Source organism: Parasteatoda tepidariorum, chromosome 7 (assembly GCF_982258835.1).
Source record: "Parasteatoda tepidariorum strain Cologne lab strain chromosome 7, Ptep-v5.0, whole genome shotgun sequence".
Classification (NCBI taxonomy): Eukaryota; Metazoa; Arthropoda; class Arachnida; order Araneae; family Theridiidae; genus Parasteatoda; species Parasteatoda tepidariorum.
The window spans coordinates 80,913,653-80,930,849 of NC_141761.1; the positions used below are offsets into that span (position 1 = coordinate 80,913,653).

The following is a 17,197-nucleotide window of genomic DNA, read 5'->3' on the forward strand; positions in this document are numbered from 1 at the left end:
AGCTCGTAAGTTTTAATCATGAAAAACTTGTTGAACTTAAAATTATCGACCAGAAACAATACAGTTTTAGTCACTAATTTTTACTATGTATATAGACAACACGTGATTTTATTTTTTGAGACGTAGAAAAAGTTAACTGATAAATCGACGTAATAGAACAGGTTGAAACTTTTTCCTCGCTAGGAAATTGAGGCAAATGTTTACATTGAAATCGAAACAGTTAAGAAACTCCTCCAATTGTTTTAAACTGTCTGTCTAATATAAAAATTGCTCCCGCCAATGTCTGGGGCTGTATGTTGCTATGAAAATAAGTATTATCACATTTCAAAAAGAGAAGCTATTGAAAACTTTCTCGTCAATTTTAGTCAAAACTGATCCTAAATATTTACTTCACTCCTCTACTTGAATTTTATTTAACCTCGTAACCATGGTCACCGACAGTGTTCCATAAAACTGGCATGGGGAGTTCCTTTGTCCGATACACAGTATATTCAATACTAGTCACCAATAAGATAGGGTGAAGCAAATAGAACTCAGAATTCTAGCAGTATCGCTTTTTCTCATGGATGGAACATTCTAATCAAAGATTATTTCTTGATTAGGAACATTTTTCGTGAGTTTTATACATTCCAAAACAAAAATTAAGAGAAAAATGGAGTCCAAGACAAATTTCTACAAAACACGAAATTCTGTTTTGACACCCCTATAAAGATAAGATAATGGGAGTTGTTTAAAAATTAAAGCGCGATTTCCAACTTAAAGTAGTGTTAGGAAAATTTCAGTTTATTTAGTTTCGCAAAATTTTAAATTTAAGTAATTTATGAAAAGGTTTTGTTGTTTTATTTTAAAATCCAATTAAATATTCATATATTTAAGGCTTTTAAAAATATACCGATTTGTCAAACACAAAATTATAACTCCAATAAAATGCATGGTACAATCAAAGTAATTAAGCAAAAAATAACGTTTTTTCTTCCCATTAACATTTTTGAAAGAGTTTGATACTTATGAATGCAGATTTTATGTAAATTAGAAGGACTCCCAAGTTGAGTATAAAAATTAAATAAAAAAATAATAATAAAATCAGGAAGAGCTGAAAATTCTCGTCTGATAACTGGCCTGCAGATTATGGTTAGAATTTTTTTTTTTTTTTCATTCTATGTATATGGTGATTCTATTAAAATTGTGAAATATAAATTCACAATAAAAAAAATTTCTAAAAATTCCAAGACTCTATTTGTTACAATATTTTTAACAGAATTCAAGAGACGTTTTCCAACACCAATTTTTACTGACCACTGTCATTAAACCTCTTAATCAAAAATAAAAAATTAATATAGAAATGATTTAAAAAATGCCAATTACCTAAACTTTTCAATTGGCTTCTTTATTATTAACTTGTTTAAATGATTCAATTTTTTTCTTCAATACATTTTAAAAATACAATACACATGTAAAAAAAAAGCTTTTATTAAGGACATAAATAAATATAAATACATAAATGCTTTTAAATAATCACATTGAAGTTACAGACAAAAAACTAACAAATAATTATATAACAAATTACACAACTTGTATGACTCACAAATACTAAGATAAATGCTTGAAAATAATATACTTTCTAAAGGGATTGATTACATAAATTATGAAAGAAAATAAACAAGCCCAATACTGACATACAAAGAGTGCAAATCTTTTCATGAGTAAAATCTTGAAGCATCCGATTATATATGACAGTGGTGATGAATATAATATTTTCAGTAGAATATTTGTGCTTAAAAAGCGTTTGGGAAATCAGATCAAATCCTCAAGCGATTAATAATGGCTTGTTTTTAAAACTAACCACAATGAAAACACTAGTCTCTATTTTACAATAGTAGTTTTGCAAAACAAAAAACCTCTTGTTTTTCACATTTTAAAAATTGAGATTTCGCTAGATCACAATCACCTCAGCAATGCTTATGAATTTACTATTGAATTTCCATGAAAGTTATTTTTTGAAAATGAAATATTATAACTACAAACATTACATATAAAATGAAAACTACTGCAAACACAAATTGTTAACTCAAAAAAATTCAGATCTTTCAAAGTAATTTTCATTAAAATCATTAAAACTTCCTTAAAACATGTGAGCAAAATCAACCAATGATATGAATAGTTAAATGATGAACTAAAATCAATACCTCACTAAACCTAACTCACTAAAATCCATTTTTCTTTGCATTTCAGAGTATTTTCTTAGAAATTTTTTGTTAAAATTTTTTTATTGCTAGATCTTATATTATTATAAAATTTTCTAAACGACAAAATTACACTAATTTGGTAGAATAATAAGCAACATTTTCAAATGTAACTGCCTAACTCAAACCATGAAATTTAAAATGAAAACTATTTTAAACATAAATTGTTAACTTAAAAGTCAGATCTTTTAAAATCATTATCATTAAAAGAAAAAAAAAAACTAAAATTTTTATAACCATGTAAGAAAAACCAACCAACACCACCAACAGTTTAATGCCTGAATTGACAAGCTTAAGTCACTGAAATTAATTTAGCATACATTTCAAAGATTTTCTTTCATAAACTGATTAAAATTTTGTTATGACAAGATTTTATATGTATTTATATTTTTTTAAAGGAAAAAATTAATTTAGTTTGGTAAAATAATAAACAAAATGATTATTCTCTTCTCTGAAAATGATAAAGTAAAAATAAATAAGAACATACACAGTGCCTGATTTATCATAAGGCTTGAGAAGCTTAGGCTAAGGATCCCCATCGTGGGGGGAGGGGCCTTCATGTTATAAATAATTTATTTTTGTGTTTTTCCTTAAAAATTGTTTATTAGAATTTCAGTTATCAAAGATTGAAATAAATATGAGCACAAATGTACTAATATATAGTAGTTCACTTATGCTATAAATAATTTAAAAACACTTCACAATTAACGACCAGGGGCCCCTGACAGATCAGGGCCTGTACATACTGGGTGACAAACATTGAACTATATAAATAAAATTTTCAAAAACTACAAGAGTTCAGAAATTAAATGCAAATTTTAAAAGTAACTAGACTTAGTTCGTTCTAGTTTTATGACAAGTCCGATATGCTTCATATTAATGTCTATCTTGAGAGGTTTACAAACAGCAAAGTTCTAGAAACTTTCTGAAGTGTTATGCAATCCATGCTTTTGATCATGTCCTGAATGACAGTTTTGAGTTCAGTGACAGTTAGGAGGTTACGTATAAACTTGGTCCTTAATATTGTCCCAAAATAATGAATCACTAATTTTGAGATCAGAAACATAGAAACGTCTTGGATGATCAAGGTATACTCAGAAAGTCTGTATTTTTGAAGAAGAAAAAACAATTCTAACATTTAATACTAACAATTTCTCAAGAAATAATAAGAGCAATATTTCGTACAAGTATTTTTTAACATCCTAGGCCAGAAAATCAAGCAATAAGCTTGTAACTTTTATCAATTATTTTGGTTGCTATTTTCAATAACTGCATATAATTTCGTAAATCTAGGTTAAATATTTATGGAGATCTGAATATTTTTATAAAGAACTAATTTTTTTGTCTCATGTTTTTCTACTATAACTTATATAAAATATTCAATAAAATTAGACATAATTTTTGGAGCAATTTAAAATTAATTACAAAATTGTTTTATAATTTGAAAAAAAAAAAAATTTGAAAATTTGCAAAATATTAGTATTTAAAGTAGTTCTTTGATATTGTGCTTCAGATTCTTTTTTTTCCCATTAGTTGCAAAATACAATTCACTACAAAATTATGAAAAAATAATTTTAATTTTTTTTTTGTGCAAGTGCAGTACAAGAGAACTACTTTAAATACTCATATCTTGCGCATTTTTTAACAAATCCTCTTACAATTTTAAAACAATGATTTTGTAACTAATTTGATACTGTTCTAAAAACTTTTACTTTTACTGACTATTTTTAAAGTTATAGCAAAAAAACATCAGACAAAAAAATTTGTTTTTAATAAAAATGTCCATATCTCCATAAATATTTAAGCTAGATTTACAAAATTTTATGCAGTAATTGCAAATAACAACCAAAGTAATTGATATAAGTTACCAAGCTTATTGCTTGATTTTCAGGCATAGAGTGTTCAGAAATACTTGATTTTTCCGTAATTTATTGTGGGTTCCTTAAAACCTATAAAAGTTTTAAACTTTATTGTAAAGTATGAAAAATCCCATGAACTAAATACTTCTAAATTTACAAAATATTCCTCTAAGTATTTTTTGAGAAATTTTAAAAAATATCAAAAACTTTAAAGTGTCTCTTCCATTATTGTAGGGCAGTGTATATGTTGCCTAACACAATACAAGAATTTATTTCTTTTACACAAATGTACTCTGTTAGTCGGTACAAATGCAGATTATAGGATAAGCATCTACTATTTTCTATCAGTATATTTTTATCACATATCTTCGAATTGAATATCAAAAGAGTTCAATAGAATTAAATAGCAATTATATCTTTGAACTGAATAGCAGTCAATATCTAAATTAAAAGAACTAGTATGTTTCAATCACTAGTATGTTTCAATCTCTTAATTGATACTAATGCAGGTTATAGGAAAAGCCTCTACTATTTTCTATCAATATATTTTTATTGCATATCTTTGAATTGAATAAAGCAAGAGAGTTAATTTGAATTGAATAGCAGATGTACGATAGTATGAAATTACAAATTGAAGACAATGAAATCAAACTCAGTCTGATATAAAAATAATAAATGAGGTTCATTAGAGTCATAGAGGTTGTCTCAAGGTGGAAAGTACACAGATCTTTAAATTGCTTTAAAAAAATTGTAGTATATATATGCAAGTTATTTAGAATATTTTCAATGTTTTTATTATCATTGTTAAATTTAAAATGCTTTTTTCCCCTTTAGAAGTTAATACTTTATTTAAAACACTTAAAACTTTAATCACATATTTTTCTCTTTTCTACTCCAAGGAATTTTAAAAGAAAAAAAAAACATGTGATCAACTTAATTTCAATCATTGACATTTAAATGTAAAATAATATCTATTATTACAAATAAAATTAATATATTGTTTCTCTCAGACTAATAAATAGTAAATTAAATATTCAATACTAGAAAAAAAGGAGGAAAATTACAGAGAGTTAAAAAGAATACAATATTTAACCAAATGGATTCTTAGCAAAAGATACATAAAAATTTAATAAAATATCTGTTGCTTCCCTTGATTATACATTTAACGTATTTAAATAAAAATTATGCAATTGTTATTGATCTATAAGCATATAATAGCATTGAGTTTACAAATAAATTCACTTAGATTTTTTATATATCTCAGGAAAACCATATTTTTCTAAAACTTAATTCCCAAACATTTGAAGGTGTGATATATTTAAATAACCTATAATAAAACCAATGAATTAGATTAACCAATTGATGGCCAAGTCACAATTTCTCAATAACCTATTACAGAATTATAAGTTGTTGTGAAATGAACTGGAAAATTATAGACAAAAAAATTCATTACATTTCAAATTTTAATGTACAATGCCTGAAAAAAATTTAAAATTATAAGAGACATCAAAAAAAAAAAAAAGCATTCTTATAATTGTATATATACTAAACAATTATATGGAAAAAAATTAATTAAAAAATGAACAAATTCAACACTTTACTTCCTGACATTGTGACAAACTGCTAAGTCAAAAACGTGCGAATAAAAAATTAGATTACATTATTCAATATTTTGTGCTGCAATTGATAACATCTCAAAGAAATGAATATATAAAGAAAAATATTAATTTTTGTGAGCTTATAGCAAACTTAATACGAAGGTTCTTTTTTTTACAACCATCTTTAAAATAAATAAAAACTTGTTTCTGTTGAATTAAAAAAGATGTTTTCAATTAACTGCAAAAGGAAAGTATCAACAAATTGTTCATTTTGACAATAAATAAATAAATATAAATAAATTCTAAACACATTAACAAACATTTTCTTTTAAAGCTTTTCCCTCAATTTCCCATACTAGATATTTACTCTTTTATAATTAATACAGTACAGAACCCGTTATCCGGAAATCAGAAAACCGGAAAACCAAAAAACCGGAACGAAATTCGATAAATTTTCCCGCAGTTTTTTAAATAAAAATTTTTTTTCCTCATAAGATTTTAGGAATTTTCTTTCTTTTTTGAAAGATATTTACCTTACCATCATTTTGGAAATAATCATTAGTGTATTACTCCATCGTTTTTTCTTCTTTTTAAGATTATTTCCCCCAAAAAAATTTTTTTAGTTGGGTTTAACAATAAAAAAAACGGCTTTTTGTAGAGATTCAGAAAACCGGAAAAATCAGTTATCCGGAATAGCGATGGTCCCGATCATTCCGGATAATCGGTTCCCTAGTGTATAACGAAATTAGTTATAAAAGATAAAAATTTTATTTTTAAAGCAAATTGTAAACACTTGTACTTACATTATATTATAACATAATACTGACATGTAAAGAATAAATACTACATACATAAAAGTTAAGCATTTTTTTTTTTATAATATTAATACACATGTAGTACACAATAGTCTACACACGCCTTTACATATTAAAATTTTAAATTTAAAAAATGTTTAATCAAATCAAATAGTTTTAAAAAATTAATAAAATCTAATTAATTTAAAATTTATACAACATTGCATTTTAAACAATGATTTGAACCATTTAAAATTAAAAAAAAATTTCATTTAGCTTGAAAATATGTTAAACATAGCTGCCAACGCAGTTAGGGAAATGACTTGATAACAAATTTAATGATCAAGAACCTGTAATATGCATGATTATACAATTTGCAATACAATTTTCATAACTCCATTAAAACTAGAACATACAGCAATTTCAATTTGCTTCATCATTAGTATGAAGTAAAGAAGTGCATATCAAATTTATGATTCAATTAAACATATAGTTGTAGTTACTACCTAATAGATAGGTCTGACCATTTATTTCTGATTTTTATGATAATACATCATGACAATATTTCCTGACAATAGAAATACATCAATTACAATTTGTTTCATTATTAGCATGAAATAAATTGTGTAACAATTTAAGATTCAGTTATAAAGGAGAATATCCAAGAGTCATGACATGTCCAATTGGTCTAAAAAAAATTATTTTTTGACCTCATTATTTCCGATTTTTATGAAATTTGGCGTAAAGGACAAAACAATACAATGTTATTACAGTAAATGTTTCTTAGAATTAAGTTTTATTTTTACAGCCTTTAACAAAAATTGACTTTACAGTCGGAGCTACGACAAAAATGATAAAAGCATTAATACAACATCACATTATGGGCCAAGGGGTTAAGAAAGTTAAACCTCCAGAATTTTGTGACCAATGGCATGATGGTGGCAATGTTTTCAGGATTTTTGCAGCAATCACTTTTTACTTACCAGACAAGCTGGTATCATTAATCTGAAGCTGGATGGGTGTCAATTCAAGCCATAAGTGGAGATCAAACTCAGTCGATCACGATGTCTTAACTAATAAGACATCATAGCTAATATTATGACTAAAAATGCAAGATTTTAGTCTTTTGACAGTTTCAGACCCATGTTTTATATGACAGCTTAAACTAGGGATGCACAACCTTCTTGGGTGAAGGGCCACTTGCACAGCAGGTTGACTAACGAAGGGCCACACACAAGTTCAGTCATATTGGCGGCAAATATGATCATTTTTTATCTTAAAATTGGTGTTATAAACACTAATTATTTTTATCAATGAAGTTAGTAACATAGTTTTAGAATTATATATTTTTTTTAAATTTTTTACACCTCTTTATCAATAATTGATTTATCTATGTATATATATATTTAGGGAAAAGAAGCACTATACTACAGCTCTAACAAAAAAAAAACTATAATGCTCACAGAAAAAAAGTGTAAAAAAAACTGCATACCTATTTTAATAAGTAATATAAATTTGAACTAAATATTTTAATTAAAGAAAACTTATAGGATTTATGCAAAAACTAGAAATTATATGTTTAATGAATTTTAAATAGAAAAAGCTTCTTTTTTTTTCCTGTAGAAAGTCGTATAAACTACAAGAAAATTACAAACATCGAGCAGTTTAAAAATTCACGTACAATAAAATTTGTGTAAATTGAATGCATCAAAAAGTCATAACTCAAATTTGCTATTTAAAATTTTTACACATTCATATATATAACACATTCAGAAGCTCTCACCAGCTGCACATCAACGGCCACAGGATGTGCACCCCTAGCTTAAACTGTGGCTTAACTTATCATACATCAAAAACTTGCCAATTTATATTCCTATACCTGTTTAAAAAAACTTTGATATTGTGTCTATCTTGAAAAAAAAATTTTAAAAAATTAATTGTCAGAATTACTTTATTTGTGTGTGCCTTTTACACCAAATTTCAAAAAATAAGGTATGCTTCAATGATTCCTTTAAATATTCCCCTAAATTTAAGAATTTTTCTCAATTTACGTAAGAATCCAGTCTAAAAATTGTCGAAAGGTCACATTACTTAAAAGTTTCATTGTATTTGAATAAAATTTCGGTTTTTAAAAAATTACATAATATAAAATGTAACTAACAATAAGAAAATGGAAATTTAGTGGAACTAACATAAATTTAATAAGAATAAAATATTGTTTTAAATCTTTTTACAATCTCACATTACTGTTGTTTATCAACAAAGATATAATAATAAAATGCTAAATATTAAAATATATGCTTGCCTTTAAGTATTGATTCAGTAAGATGAATTGGGGTGTTTAAAAATACATATTAAAATACCAACCAATTCTTGCCCTTTTTTTTCCTTATATATTTCATTCTATTGTAAATACTGATGTAATTCAGAAAAAACACTACCCTTCAGTTTTATTTATGGTAAACTATTTTAATTTTCGTCCTATTATTATTATTTTTTTACAAACATTGATTATAATAATCTTTTGTATATATTACAGGGTCATACATTATTTTGCTAAAAAAATATTAAAAATGAAGATTTTTGGTGCTCAAGTATCCAGAATTTCTACACTTTCCAAATAGTCAAGCTTTTAATGTACTTCTATAAAAAAGAACATTAGTTAATAGCATTAAACATTATTAATATGTATCAGCAATACTAATGAAAGTAGTGTAGTTAAACATTTATTAACTATGTAAATGCTTAACAGTCAAAAGGATGATTATTTTATAGTTACGAGACAGTTACAATTTATCATTTATACCATAGGTGTGATATATGTATTCATAGTGAAGCTTTCTGATTGGAAATGTTAAAATGAATTAAAAATATCATTGTTTGCATTTTTAATAAAACATTAACTATCTAAATATTAAAAAAAAGATTAAATTTCTCCCATTAAGTTTCCAAACCAATATCAGCAGAAGCGAAGTGAGGTAAAAGTATATTTTGTGCTAAGTATGAATAATGTTAAATGTGAATAAAGTACAAATAATTTCACACAGTTTTACTATAAGACTATAGTTTTGATTAATACAATAAATTGGTTCTGTTAACTAAGAATTTCCTTGGTGTCAAAATATAAAATGAATAAAGAAAACATGAGACAAACAAGTAACAAAAAAAGAAAAAAAAGTTATATCAATAGGAAAAAGAGGGATAAGCTTAAACCTAATTATCAAATAAAATCAGGAAAACACGAACCATGTATGTGTTAGAAAACATGGCGAGAACTCCATGCGTGTGCAAGATGTAGTATTTAAATTAAAATTAATTTCTAAACATAAAAAAATAGGATACTAAAAAGATCATTTACTAAAATATAAAAAATATGGACAAATTCCTAAAAGTCAAGGTCAATAGTAACAGAACATAATTTTAGATAGCTATATTATGTTCTCGCTGATAGCCAAATTAAAGGATTTTAGCAGAGAGACACTCAAACATATGGTTAGAATTCCAGTCGTTATAACAAAAAATTAAAGGCAAAAAATTATCAAATATCCTGATTTTGGACATATCTTTCATGTTTTTTAAGTGTAAGTTCAAACACAGGTATGTTTAATTTGACCTATATAAACAATACTACCCTGAGAACAAATTTGGTAATTATTCCAGCTATTAATATTCATAGCTGAAGAATTTATCAAATTTCCTCCCACTGTGGTATTGTGTACATTATATAAACGAAATGTATCCTTAAACTTTGATTTAAAGTATAAAAGTGAACATGAGAGATAAATTAAAATGAAATTATCTCTCATAGTCTAACATATTTAGAATTCTAATCATGCATTTGGGTTTTCTCATTGTTTAGCTTTATTCATTAGTGGTAGCATTAACATCATAAATCAATGCATCATCATACGCATTTAAACTAGCACAGAAATTATTCTCATGATTTTCAAAGCTATTTGAAAAACTATTTAACGACTCAGGTAAGTCTGAAACACTTTCAAGATTTTCAGAACCGTTTGGATTATCATTTAAGGAACCAGTTTCATGGGGAAAATTAGCACTATTAATTTCATCATTGCTTTTATGTTCATCACAATCATTATTACTTTTATCATCATCACAATCTATGTTACTTATATCTTCATCACAATCATTTGAATGTTGGTATTTAAAATGGCGCTTCATGTTTTCCTTGCACTTGAAAAAAACATTGCAAGTTGCACACTGAAATGGATTTTCATCAGTATGTATCAAACTATGTTCACGAAGTTGACTTCGAAAATAAAAACTTTGATCGCAAACTTCACATTTGTAAGTCTTCTCAGAATGTCTTATCAAATGCTCTCTCAAATTTTTCCGCCTTTTAAATGTCTTATCGCACTTATCACATGAAAATGCTCGCACATCAGAATGTGTCAACATGTGCAAGCTAAGAAGATACTTTTGAGAAAATTTTTTATCACATAGCGTACAAGGAAATGGTTTAACATTATTATGAGTAGTGTAATGGTCATCAAGAGCAGTTTTTCTCCTAAATGTTTTACTACAAACATCACATACAAAAGGTTTGATGTCAGTGTGATTCATTATGTGTCGCTGTAAGCTACTTTTGGTAGTTAGTTTCATATCGCACCATTCACAGGCAAAATCCTTTTGACCAGTGTGGGTGACGCTATGTTCACGTAAATGAACTTTTTCAGTGAAGCCTTTGCCACAAACTTCACAAGTATGTGGTCTCTCCCCAGTGTGAATACGGTAATGTTTACGGCGTGAGCTTTTATCTGCAAATGGCTTTCCACACAATTGACATGGAAATGGCTTTTCTCCAGTGTGAGTCAATATATGCTGTTTGAGATACGCTTTTTTACGAAATCCTCGACTACAGATAAGACATATATGAGGTTTAATCCCGGAATGAACAGACATATGTTTTGTTAATGAGCTTGCCCATTTAAATTCTTTTCTGCAGATGGGGCAGATTGAAGGAGCGGGTAATTTTGCCTGATTTTCGGAATGAGATAACAAATGCCGCTCGAGACTTTGTTTTCTAGCGAATCCACGACCACATTCAGCACAATTGTAAGGTTTAACAGAAGAATGGGTAACGATGTGCCGATTTAAAACGCTAACAGATGAAAATGTTTTGTTGCAAACGGGACAGAAAGCGGAAGGAAAATGGGTTGCTTTATGACGGTTTAATTGAAGTAAGCTATAAAACGCTTTGCTACATACATCGCAAACAAACAGCTCTTTCATGCCATTTGCAGAAGTAGGTAGTTTTAAGTGTTGAGGTACGCCATGAATAATTTCTTTAGTAAAAGCGTTAACTACAATGTCTTCGCCATCTGAAGTCATTTCGATCTGCATCAGGAATGTGTTAGAATAATGATTGGATTGAATGAAGAGTTTTAGAGTTACTGAAAGAGTTTCAAAATGTGGTAATTAAAAATGAATAATACTTTGAAAAACTACGCATTTCTCTGACATCTTGATCGATATTTAACATCTCCATAGCCAAATGACATGTAAACAAAAGTTTGGTCTATTTAACTAAAATCGATTCAATTTGGAATCAAAACGATAGAAAGCAATATCGATTAAATCATTTAAACAAAACTCAATGGCCATTCTTGCTTTATACAAAAACAAATGCATATGCGGATTCAAAGTTGCCTATGTGAGCTGCAACTGGATTAGCTAAGGAAAAACTATTCACTGATCAGGTTCTCATTCGCCTCTCCAAATTCACATGATTGATTTTTTTTTTGCATTGCGAATGGTCAATTAATTCTAATTGCAATACAATCACTTATGTTTATGGCACCATTCTCACTGTAAGCGGAAAATGCACTGAAACCAGAGGTTAAAGCAATGGGTTCTTCCCAACTTCGTCTGTTTGGTCACGTGGTGTTGTAATGCCCGACCGACTACGTCCATTGCTTACAATGCAGACGCATAATTTAAACTGAATTTTACTTTGTTGTTCCTTTAAAAAAAATTTCTTTTTGCATAAACTTTTCACTTTATTTTGTAAATAGATATTTGCAAAGAAATTTTTTTTCCTATTTCGTAATAACTAAGCTTTTATTTCTTATTATTCTATAACCGTCTTGTATCTTTCACATTTGTGTTTACTTTTATCCTTTATTAAAAACACTTTAATATCTTATTGTTGCTATGCTTTAATCTAAATCTAGTAAATAATTAATCTTCTGTATAAATTTATTTTAACGAAGCTTTTTCTGCGCGTTTTACTTTTCTGTTTTTTTATCCTTAATTGTCGGGATTTGCTCTTAACTATAACACATTTTTTCTTTACCAATAACTAAAGGTAGGCAAATTTTTAATTATATTGTTTAATATTAATGATTATATATAGTGATATTGTGCTGTATCAATGACTATAAGGATAGATGCATCGCATAAATTTTTAAATCTGTTAAACTTGTCTTTAGTGTTTGTTGAAAACAACAGTAAACTAACCTTTGTTTTGAATGTTTTCTTAATTTCAAATGCTTAAATTGAATTTTTTAATGCTTATTATCCCCCACAAAGTCAACAAATTCTACGTTACTCTCAAAATTTTCTAAAAACTTCTTAAAACCTTTAGTATTTTCATTCATAAACATAGTATCACTGTTGCAATTCTGTCTACTTTCGTTCATTTTCGCTCTATAATTCAAAATTGTCAATGAATTAAAATTTGTAACATATTACGGTGTTTCACTAAGTTTATAAATAGTGTTATTTGTACAATTAAAGAAATTAAAAATAGAGAGAACAGAAGATTATGATTATCACACTGTAGAAACACGTGTTGGTGTTGGAATGTTTATTCCTACACCCCGGGAGTGTGACGTCACATGGGAAGAGCCCATTCCAAAAATGTGAAAGAGAACCTGTTTACTCGGGTAACGAGATATTTCACTAATCATGATCTCACATGCATTGCCAAATTCCAAGCGAACCTGATATTTCATATACAGTGAGAACCTGATATTTCACTAATCATGATCTCACTCACAACGACAAATTCATATCAACATATTTTTACATACAGTGAGAATAGTGCCTTTTTCTCTGCGGTGCATATGAAATTTGCCTTTTAGAGGCCGACCGGCCTGTGTGGGGATCAGGGAATTGGCTTTGCATCGGAAAGGTTCTAGGTTCGAATCCCGGGCAAGGCAAGAATGTTCTTTCATTCTCTTAACTATCACTCCTTACTGTAGAAGCAACGTTGGCCCACCTAAGATGGTGCCCCCGAAAGAGTTGCCAACAAATCTGCCCTTCAGATTCCTGTATGACGAAAGGTCATTGTCTAGGTGGGCATTAGAAAAAAAAAAGAAATAATAATTTACATTGATAAAATACAAAACATGAGATTGAGTAAAAAGAAATTCAAATGATCTCGATAGTTCGGTCCGGAGTGCGGCCGAAAATTTGTAGACCCCTTAATGTTAATTTTACTTTTTGCGTATTTCATCATATCTCGAGAATTTTTTAAGCGAATCGAAAAAAGAGTGCTTACAAGCATAAAATTAAAAGTCAAACCAGAATTTTTTCTTCATTTCATCGTACTCCCTACACTTTTTTTCTACACACATTCGTAATTTCAAGTTTTAATTTTGAGCAGCAAATTAAAATTTTGCATGAAGAATTAAAAAAAGGGTAAAAAAATAAATTTCAAACAAATTGAAATTTCAGAAAATATCTGTGTTAAGTTCATAAATAAATGTGATATGACCCTTTCATCAGCATGCCACATTTTAATTCGGTAGTTACATTCCAGAAGCCCGTATACGGGACTCTCTATAGAGAGTCCCGTTATTTTTTCCCCAACAAGTTCAACTAATTCTTAAACAAACTATTGAATAATATTCTTTTCATTTCATCATAATCTGTACACTTTTCTACATATCTTAGTAATTAAAAGTTTCTAAGTTCGAAGCAAAATAATATGTTAAATCAACGTTTTTGATCTTTTTTTGTCTTTCGGTTTTGGGTAGACCCCCCGCTTACCCGATATTGATTTTTTGAAAATTCATCAACTTCAAATGTATTTTTGACAGCTGGTATACTGCTACTCACTGGCAAAGATTTAAATTTCTAACTGTAGTGACGCGTAGTGTGAAAAACTTAAGAAAAAACTCATTTTATACATTTATTAATTAAATTCAAATTAATTTAATTACTAATCTAATTTAATTGATATGTAAATGGAATAAAATAGTGCACTATAAAACTCGTACTCCGCTCTACTAATATTATAATTGCGGAAGCAAGTTTGTATGCAAAACCGTAGTAGTGTTGTAGCGGTTTACTATATTTAAAGTAATATTATTGTGGCATAACTAACTACCACTACAAATATTAAATACCAAATCGCTAGTATATAAGACATGTTAACTCGATTAGGTACCTTTTGATAGATAGTAAATAAAGTCTCCCGGTCATTAAACAAAAAATAAGAATAATAACAATAAAAAAAATTACTGTTATCACAAAAATGAAGGAAAAAATAATGAGCGAAATGCTATGAAGTAAAAATATAATGAGCAAAATATGACATAAATAAAAAATAATAACATGAATCAACTACTGGTATCCGTTCATCGAATTCTATCACAGATAAAATTCTGGAAGGGGAGTAATGTGGCATAACTAACTACCACTAAAAATATTAAATACCAAATCGCTCATGTTAACTCGATTCTATCTTGAAGTACCTTTTGATAGATGAAGGTTGACACAGTCAGAAACTAAATCTTCGCAGTGTATTGTCGATCTGTTTATTACGTTTTCACGTAAAAACAAAGCAACAAATCTTCGTGATCTTGTGCGCTGATAAAATTGGAGATATAGCTAGCTAAAGATTTGATACTGGCTAAGCTACAATTTACTGCGGAATAATACTTTTTTGTTACAAAATAAAACCTTATACGCAGAGAAAATAAAAACGTACGCGGGAGGAGCTGCAGGCAACTGTTAGTTTATAATAATTCAGTTTCATATAAAAAAATAATCCTAATAACTTAAATTTTAATAAAACTTTTACCTCATAGCTAAATTATGTGGAATGTAGATGGATATATGCCTTTATATTATAAGGTAGTATTATATAAGTAAATAGGTACTATCAGTGTATATTGATTATTCCATTTATGAAATGCCAAAATTAAAAGTCACGACCTGCTTATATGAGATCCACTATCGTTGACCCCCATTTTTATTTCATGGAACCCCAATTTTTTTTTTTTTCACTTGACATGGACCCCTTGCAGGTTGTTGTCGAGATAAACCACTTTGGGAATCACTGTGTTAAATGGAATACCCAAAACAGCGGCGGCCCTTACGAATTTTTAATTTTAACATGGAGAGAAAGCAAATGGATGCTCAAATTGATTAATCAAGGAATAGAAAGCAGTAGCAAGTACTAATTTAAATAAATAAAAAAATAACTATGCACTATAAAGCAAAACTAATGAAGAAATGGTACTAATTTGATTAAAAGACAAAAAATCGCCAAGTTATTATTGACGCTAATGATGCTTAATTCATTTTGATGACAGGTTCTTATGGAAATAAAAAATGAGCCATGTAATAAAAAGCAAATTTAATGGATAAAGGGTACTAATTCGTTAAAGATAAACGTAAAAAAACTCCATAACAAAAAATTCAAAATTTAGATTTTTATATGTTTGGAATTGTTACATTATAAATCACTCATTGTGCGTAATCAAAAAAATTTTGTTTTATCAGTTTATTGAACTTTTATTTTAGCGTTTATAGTATTAGCAATAGAAGAAAATAGTTTTCAAGTCACTTTTCTCGAAATTCATTGTGAAGCACTTACGTTTTTTCAATTGCAGGGCAGCATTATAGTAAATAGTACACTTATATGGGTAAAGAGTAGTATATTATTATGTTCAGAACCTATTAAAATTTCACAAATATTGTGCATTTTTAAGATGGAGCTATAGAAAGAGGATTTTTACAGCCTCTCGAAATCAAGCCTCAATGTGCAACAGATCATCCCAAATGATACAGGATATAGTTAATCTTTATTTTGATGCGATGAACTACTAAAAACTTGTTTTGCTTAATCTAATAACGTAAAGCTACCGGCAGAGGACAAAAAAATTATTATAAATAAAAAGAAACTATTTTAACTTTGTTTTATTGTGTTGGAAGGATGTGCATGCAAATGCAGTCAAGGCAACTAATTTTCTTTTCTATGCGTGCTGCATAGAACCATGTTAAACTATAGTCTGTCTATGGAGAGAGTTCTCCTCTCAATTCGTCTGAAAGAATTGGCGATGACTATTCGACCAAGTTTCTATATTTAAGACAGGATTTGGTTCAGGTGGGGAAGAGAAGCCACCCTCTTTGAAATGCGCTGTCTCATTGCTCCCTGTTTTCACAGAAACAGGCGCGGCTTGGGACACAAGAGATAACTCACTCGCCTCTCAATGAAATAAGGTGAGCTGGGTTCGAATTTGAGTGATAGCGGGTCATTATTACTTCCGCATATAGCCACAATGCTGATGTAAAATATCCTCAGTGGTGGACGGATCATGGGTCAAAGTCCCTTTGAAGTCAGGCTATCCGTGGAAGGCTTTTTCTCTCAATGTAATGCAAATGTGGGTTAGTTTCTATCAAGAAGTCCTCCACAAATTTAATTTATCCAATATTTAATCTAGGAG

The 17,197-nt window shown here is 28.4% G+C and overlaps 1 protein-coding gene across 1 annotated transcript; it reads right to left on the reverse strand.

The window, feature by feature from the left end:
- Window positions 1-1,452: 1,452 nt before the first annotated feature.
- LOC107444846 (uncharacterized) lies at window positions 1,453-12,050 on the reverse strand. Its single transcript, XM_016059081.4, has one exon. It carries the CDS (start codon window positions 11,859-11,861, stop codon window positions 10,356-10,358), a length of 1,506 nt encoding a protein of 501 aa, XP_015914567.3. The 5' UTR covers window positions 11,862-12,050; the 3' UTR covers window positions 1,453-10,355.
- Window positions 12,051-17,197: the final 5,147 nt, after the last annotated feature.

Excerpts from the sequence above, each read along its gene's own strand:
- LOC107444846 (XM_016059081.4), bottom strand. The coding sequence starts at position 11,861 with ATGCAGATCGAAATGACTTCAGATGGCGAAGACATTGTAGTTAACGCT.